General features: G+C 46.0%; 1 protein-coding gene across 2 annotated transcripts; it reads right to left on the reverse strand.

Moving 5' to 3' along the window:
• Nucleotides 1-4,166: 4,166 nt before the first annotated feature.
• On the reverse strand, nucleotides 4,167-7,888 carry ATP5MC1 (ATP synthase membrane subunit c locus 1). Of its 2 annotated transcripts, none has more exons than XM_074940499.1 (5): nucleotides 7,734-7,888; nucleotides 6,571-6,619; nucleotides 5,877-5,954; nucleotides 5,271-5,446; nucleotides 4,167-4,413 (listed from the first exon to the last, which is right to left on the reverse strand). In XM_074940499.1, exons 1-5 carry the CDS (start codon nucleotides 7,871-7,873, stop codon nucleotides 4,299-4,301), a joined length of 558 nt encoding a protein of 185 aa, XP_074796600.1. In that variant the 5' UTR covers nucleotides 7,874-7,888; the 3' UTR covers nucleotides 4,167-4,298. The 2 variants fall into 2 exon arrangements, with proteins under 2 accessions (XP_074796600.1, XP_074796601.1); XM_074940500.1 differs by having other exon boundaries at nucleotides 4,177-4,413; nucleotides 7,655-7,745.

The raw sequence follows: 7,888 nt of genomic DNA on the forward strand, positions 1-7,888 counted from the left end.
CCAACGAGTTGCGGACCATAGAGTCTTCTCTGGGAGTAGAGTGTCAATCCAATCAACGAGACGCCCAGTAGCGAGGAGGAGGAGGAGTGCCCTGCTTTTCATGCCCAGGAGGCAGTGGGCGTGGCCTGGTGGTGCAAGACTTTGCAGGGGCAGGGCTCTGTGCAGCTAGGCTGGTGCCAGGGTGTCATGACAGCATTGTCCTCGGCCTGTGCTTTTGGTGGAGGGTGATGCTGTATCAGTGTGAGGGCATTCATGATGTCATCACATGGCATCACAGCCTGAATGCATGAAATGCAGGTAGAACCGGGTGGGTCCCAGGATATTAGAGAGGGCAGAAGAGATCTCTGCCGGGGAAAGTCAAATGTAGTAAGTAATTTCAAATTCAGTGAGTGAGTCACAAAGGCCAGGGAAGGCCAAAGTGCAGTCTGCAGTGACTCATTTCTCTGCTAGAAAGGAGCAACACAGAGAGAGTACACCTCCCAGCAATCCATGCTTTAACATACCCGAAAGCAATGTGTGGCCTTTTATTTACAATTAGACCAACAGGGAGGGGTGGGGAGGAGGGGAGGGCGACTTGGCACCTTAAATAAAAGAAGTGCGTAGAAAATAAACAGGTTTAGAAACATCTGTACAAATATCTCTTGCGGAGGAGAGGAGAGGGGAGCTCCATCCCCCCACCCCCACAATACACCCTCACCATAGAAAAAGGCTCCCAGTCAGGAGTTGTGATTCACAATTTGGAAGATGGGATTAGGCCAGGGGTTCTCAAACTGGGGGTCAGGACCCCTCAGGGGGTCACAAGGTTATTACATGGGGGGTCACGAGCTGTCAGCCTCCACCCCAAACCCCGCTTTGCCTCCAGCATTTATAATGGTGTTAAATATATTAAAAAGTGTTTTTAATTTATAAGGGGGGGGTCGCACTCAGAGGCTTGCTATGTGAAAGGGGTCACCAGTACAAAAGTTTGAGAACCCCTGGATTAGGAAGACTCACCTGTCCTTGGGTCTCTGCTGGTGTAGATCAGGGGGTCATTGTGCACCCCCTGCTCTGGGGTGACCCCCAACAGTTTATCCTAAAATGAAAGTACTTTTGCTGTGTTTTTATGTATGTTGTACAATTTGCCACAGCAGCCCCTGTTCTAGGTTATCCCCTTGTAAGATCCAGTTATTCCACAGCTATTCCTGACACCTAGTGCTAAGGGTAGCCTTGAAATTTAGATTACAAATGGGAAAATATCAAAGAGTCTAATCAGCTGATGGGGATTCTACTCTGTGCTTCTGTCTCATCACTTGACTCATGGCTGACTGACTAATCACTTTTTCCCTCTTGGGTACAATTCTACACTGGAAGAGGCCAGATAAAACAAGCAACAATATCTGACTCCAGATTGTTTCATTGTAACTGGGTACTTAAGATGGACAGGTTTTTGGGCTTTTTAAGATCCTGATGTATATAGAGCTTTTCATTAAACTAGCTAACTCACTTCAGAGTAGGCATATTGCATACATCCTGATACATAGAGTCTACACTCACCAGGCAGGCAGACCCTATGAAGCAGGTATCATTGAGAAGATATGTCTATCATAAACCAAAAGCTTGCCTCTCTCACCAACAGAAGTTGGTCCAATCAAATTTATTACCTCATCCATCTTGTCTCTCAAATATCCTGGGACCGACACAGCTACAACTACACTGCAATAAATGCAAGCATCACCCTTAGATGGGCTCAAGGGGATGGGATCCACACGGGGACGTATGAGCCACGATGCTCAGCATCACAATGCCTAACTTTTAGTCACCCAGAAAATCATAGGAACAGCCCTGCAATCCACAGAGCCTGAGTTAGGTGCCTAGGCTCCCTGTACAATGAATGGGGAAGAGAGAGCCGCCTAAGCTAGCCACAGGAAGAAGCTGAAAGGAGCGTGTGCTAAACCTCCACCCCTCTCATAGAGATAGCTGCCTACCCTACTACTGAGCCTCGAACCTGGGGAAGATAGGTATTTGGCCCACTAAGTCACATGTGGAACCCAAAACAAAACAGCCAGGAGGAGGTGCTCCCTTATAACCTTTAGCCCAGTGGATAGGGTACTCAACCAGGATGTGGGAGACCCCTAATACAAGTCCCTCCTCCACATGAGGGCCTATGTGGCCCTATGGAAAAAGATAAAGGCACCAGTGATGTGTAATTGCCACTCCCATCTTTCCTACTGCCAGAGAGAAAAAGAGGGAGCTGCCAGGCTCATGTGGGACAATTGTAGAGTCCTACATAGGCGCTTCCTTTATTTATGCTTAAGGCCAACTTTGAGTGGGGGTAAGTCAAGCATGTTAAGAAGCCACACCTATAAACAAACCAGTCAGGCCCAGATCCTCAGAGGTACTGATGATGCACCTTACCTCCATTGAAATAAGAGTTAGGTGTCTAAATACCTTAGAGGATCTAAGTCTCAAGAGTCTTTTCATTTAAAAAGTCGTTGATCCTGCTCCGTGTACAGTGATCCCCTCCAGCAGGACTATGTACATCCGCAGAGCAGTCCACAACAGCTACCTATCTCAGGACAAGTTACATTCATTCCAAATCCTTTTCCCCTGCCTTCCTCTTTATTGGGATTTCACACAATGTTATTTGTCCCAGATTCCTCCTCTCTCCACACAGATACTTCCTCCCCACATAATCTCTTTCCTCAGAAAAAGGTAGATACTGGGCTTGTGTAAGATAGAAAAACAGGACAAGGTTCATTGTATTAAGTGAGTTTTAGCTCACTTAATACAGCAGTTGCCTAGGAAACACAACTGTAGAGCCTTAGCTATGGTACCATATGACCATGTACACAAAGCAGTTCCAGCCATGCAAGGGGAATGCCCCTACTGGCTAAACACCAGGACACAGAAGTCACCATACTTAAAATAGCATAGTCCTTTCACAGTCATTTATGTATATTTAGCCAACAACTTTCAACCTGGATTCCTCTGAGATTCAAGTAAGCCATTTTCTTCAACACACTCCCTGCCTCCTGAGGGTACTTTCTTACTCCTACAGGGGAGTTTTGGGATTTCTTCTGACTCCTTGTTACTGTTTGCCTCATAAGGCTACTCCGATAGCTAAGTAATAAGAAAGCACCCTCATTCTTAGTACAATCCATTTTAAAATTCACATTGTCAGAAAAGGTCAGACCTAGAACTTCAACAAGGGCTTTAATTTACAAAAGTTGTTTTAGAATTAAATTTATCAGAAGCAGAGAACCAGGTAAGACTTCAGAGTTGTGATGTTCCAATTTTTATTAAGCACATAATTTTCTTTGCACTAAGATACCAGAGGAAGTTTAATTGAGTTGATTTAGAACCTGTTAGAGTCTTGGTGCTTTTCTCTATGGTATGTTCCAATCTCTGTTATAACACTGTCAGTCATGCACAGCTGCCGCGGAAGTAAAATCCATGTATTCATGTCTGAATATCAGTGACAGATCATCAGAATTTTCAAGTGGAAAAATAACCTTCACTGGGTACCACTTTACATATTGCTTACCAGAAGCTGATGCAAAGAACCCAGGGAAGGTTGGTTGAGGACAGCTATTTTAAACCCTGACCTTTGGCCCACCCCATTTCTCTAACACAACAGGGAAGTTAGACGCATAAGGCATGTGTTGTTGGAACTTCTCCTATGATGAAAGATATCTTACCCACATTCAATTACTACTACCAGATATGCTCAAATTCTCTTTCTGAGACTCTCAAGATACCCAGTTTCAGATGTTGCATAAGAAAGGCACCAGTTAAGATATTGATATGAGAGAATGGTGCTGTCTCATATCAGCTTAAGCAGTTATCTGCTGTAATATGGCAACATCTGCTGTGTCTTTTGAGATCTTAGCAGATTTGTGTAAGACTATTGTATTTATGAATGCGATCAGCACCCGTGGCCCTTCCCTCAAGCTATTATGGTAATATAAAGCTGCAGACTCAAGTCACTTAGTAGCAACCAGCCAACTTTACTTATCTTGCTACCTTATTTACAGTAGCTACCTTCTCCCGCAGCCCACCATTCTTACCCTTCTGGCTCATCTTTAAAAATCCTACAAGATTACTTTCTTTTATCAGTATACCATGGAAGATGAATCCCTAAGGACATCCCAGGCCTCACCACTGGGCCATATTAAGTGTGAGAAAGGAGGAGTCTGAAACCAGTTTATTAGGAGAAAAGCTTTTGTTTAATTATAAATCTGGAACGCTCTGGTGAAGGAGGCAGACTCAAACCGGAGAGGACACAGAGTGATGGAAGCCATGGGTTGGCCCAGAGGCTGTCACATAGCAAACAGGATGAGGAATGCCACCATCAAACAGAATAGTCCCATGGCCTCGGACAGGGCAAAGCCCAGGATGGCGTAGGAGAAGAGCTGCTGCTTGAGAGAGGGATTCCTGTAAGGGACACATCAAAAAACAGATTCCTAAGTGAGAAAAAACACAACTCTATTCCACAAGGAGCTAAGGATGGTCTCTCACAAGCCACTGGATTCAGTGGTAAGGTTATGCTTCCTGAAGACAGAATCCCACAGAACAGTGGATACGGATGAATGTGGACATGACAGTGGGAGACTCAGAACATACACATGCATTAAGTTTGAGCAGAGAAAAAAAGTGAGAGAAAGCCAAAGTAGTTCAAGGCATTTCTCTGGCTTCTTAGCATGTCTGTGTGCAATCCCCTAAACCCCCAAAGGCTGGTCTCCACAGAATTATTTTATCAGGCAGCAATCCCTTACCAAGCATTAATGGCATTACGCCCTCTGTGTGATGGCAGCAGCTGTGAAGTTCTACTGAGGTGTTGTAAACATGTTGAAAGAGTGAGGAAGTGATTGATATTCTTTACATCCTGTCTTAAACTATATAGTGTAGCTGTTTAGCAGTGTAAATAAGTCACTTTCTACCCCAGAGGTGCCTTCATTTCACTGATGGGCAAAGTGATTCCTTAGCATGTATTAATTGGGAATTAAATTCGTAAAGCCTGTGGGATGTGTGTGGATAAAAGATGCTATGAAAATGCAAGATCCTCATTATAAATGGTTCCTTGGGGTTTGGAACACCACAAGTACTCCTTTTCTTTTTACAGTTCTAAATTCACCTTCTTATTCCTCTCCCACTTTTTTGTTTGCTATGGTCAGTCTCAATGTCCTTTTCCTACAAAATAAGTAACAGCTAAAATTGAGTGTTTACAAAAAGGGCCTACAAAACTGACTGCTGGAACAGGGAAGTAGAGTTGAAGCCAGTGGCTTGCTTACCTGGCATAGCCGATGATCAAGCTGCCAAACACTGTTCCAATACCTGCTCCTGAACCAGCCACCCCAACTGTGGCAGCGCCTGCACCAATGAACTTAGCAGCAGTATCAATATCCCTAGAGGTAGTGCTCGTTTGGAACTCCCGGTGAGCCAGCTGTAGATGGGAAACACCAGAGAGCTGTGGGAAGAAGGGAGAAGAAGCCAAATAGCAACATTATTTTAACTGAATACATTTATTAAGTGTCTGTCTACATTTTATCCTCTATTCTAGGTACAGCAAGGGCATCCAAACTTTGCCCAGCTGAAAGGCAACCCTAGCATCTTGGTAGGGCAATACTCCAACCCATAGTACAACCTCTAGCCATTCCTTAATGTACAGGCTTCTTATCCTCCCCTTCCCCCTCAATCGCTGTACAGAGTCACCAGCCATTCGAGCTGGTAACCTGAGCCAGGCACTGAAGACAAACAGTATCTCCATTGTCCAAACCCACATACATCTGGCTAGTGATTAATGACAGGGCTAACCACAACAAGGAGGCATTTCATCTCAAGATGTTAGAATTAGAGACACAATTACGGCAGCTAGGGGCAATTTTCTTTAGTCTTACCTGTACCGTCTGAGTCTCAGGCCTGCTCAGTACAGATATGGAAACCGGCCTTGCCAGAGCCCTGGAACAGCAGCGGAACTGAAGTGAAAGAAAGACATGTAACCCATAATGGGACACCTCCACATTCCTTAGATTTGAAGGCAGTTTACAGTCATCTATTGGGGTCTTTGAACAGCTTTTGTCAGGAACAAGACATTAAGAGTCACCCTCAACTCCACTGATAAAATTTGAAAGCAAATGTCTCAGGGACTCAAGCTAGCTGACTAACAATAACCTATAATCTAAGGACAAGACACTATTGAAGTATAATTAGTGCCACTATATTTGAGTTTTGAGTCAGTGTTGTACACTTTGAGGGACTTATAACTAGGAAGGAATCCTATCAAGAGTGGAGGTGGCAGTACCCTTAGCCACAATAGGTTAGCATATCTTCTCAGCCTCTGGATTTGCATAACAATACAACCCTATCGAGACTGAGAAGATATCCACCCTCCCTTCACCAACACCACAGATGACCTTGATTCCCCCAGTCAAGGAGTCTGGACTGAAAGTTATCCACCATAACACATCCCAAATAGAAGGGTGTCTGGGACAGCATTTTGAACACAGCTCTAAACAGAAATGCCTTCATTTACCATGGTAGCTGTATCCCCACCCCCTGGCATTACTCCTCTGCAAACAAAAAGCTGCTTACCAGAGTTGGAGAAGCAAGGAGGGCCACTGGAGTCTGCATTTTGACTGATCTAGTGAGAAGAAAGCAAAAACACATTGAAAAGGAACAACACATACCCAAACCCCATGTTACTCTTTACAGTAGAATGCACATCAGATCAACATACGCTCCCCAGGAGAACTATAAACAAAATTTAGCTACTGTGCCTTATTCTTGTCCTGCTTCCTTCCCCTGATTCTCCCTTCAATTACGACTCAGTCTCGCTCTCTGCCAAAGTTTGCTGTAGTTTTACTTGGGGTCCTTCAGACACAGGCTCACAAAAGGGTTTTGCTGAGTTTCAATAATAAAACTAAACTAAAAGAAAAGGCTGGCTTTCAATGGATGCTGACAGAAGGGTTGAGTCAGTCCCTCAGAAACAAGAGAGAACCACAAAGATGGAGTAACATGAGCGAGACAGTGACCTCCAATTGTGGAAAGTCACCATGAGGGCCAAGATGGGAAGAATAAACTAAGGGATTGCCTAGATTAGAATAAAGTTTTAAAGCTAGTATATTTAAAAGATTTATTCGGCACAAGGACAAGTTGTTAGCAGGTAGAGGCGAATTCTGGTGGGGTGGAGCCTAAAGTTTCACCGCTGACCAGAGAATAAGTTACAGTACAGCTTTCCCTGTCAATGCCAGTTTTAAAACACACCGTTATTGTTAGCCGCTACACTTTAAAAATACACCTATTGTCATAATCAAGACCCACCCTAATAAGGGGGAGGGTGCAGTAAATCAGTAAAAGGCCTCCTCCCCTCTCCCTCAACTGCCCCCTCTCCCCGCCTCCCCTCCTCAACTGCCCCCTCTCCCCTCAGCTGCCCCCCTTTCTCCCTCCCCTCCTCAACTGCCCCCTCTCCCCTCAGCTGCCCCCCTTTCTCCCTCCCCCCCTCAGCTGCCCCCTCTCCCCTCAGCTGCCCCCCTTTCTGCCTCCCCCCCTCAGCTGCCCCCTCTCCCCTCAACTGCCCCAGCCACGAAGGTCAGAGGAGAAGGCGGCCGCCCTAGCGAGCCAAGCTCGGGCTGCAGCCGGAGCCGAGGCCCAGCAGCAGCCAGCTCGGGCACCTCACCTGCGGACGGTCACCCCCACGCGAGCCCCCGAGCTGCAGCCCTTTGCGACAGGAGACCAAGCCCCGCCCCGCCGCTCACCTTGCCCTGTACCTCAGCGTCCTCCACTCCCATTGGCCGCCGCCACGCAACGTGCGCTGCCGCGTTGCCTCGTGGGGACAGAACGTGCTCTCCCTATTGGCTCTCCTGGAAGAGTCCCCGCCTACCAAAATCCGGGACATTCGGCCTGCGTGAAA

This window comes from Natator depressus, chromosome 27 (genome assembly GCF_965152275.1).
Source record: "Natator depressus isolate rNatDep1 chromosome 27, rNatDep2.hap1, whole genome shotgun sequence".
Taxonomy (NCBI): Eukaryota; Metazoa; Chordata; order Testudines; family Cheloniidae; genus Natator; species Natator depressus.

Excerpts from the sequence above, each read along its gene's own strand:
- ATP5MC1 (XM_074940499.1), bottom strand. The coding sequence starts at position 7,873 with ATGTCCCGGATTTTGGTAGGCGGGGACTCTTCCAGGAGAGCCAATAGG. Across the intron at positions 6,620-7,733 it reads ACGCTGAGGTACAGGGCAAG|ATCAGTCAAAATGCAGACTC; the intron begins GTGAGCGGCGGG and ends TCTTCTCACTAG. Across the intron at positions 5,447-5,876 it reads CTGAGACTCAGACGGTACAG|CTCTCTGGTGTTTCCCATCT; the intron begins GTAAGACTAAAG and ends TTCTTCCCACAG.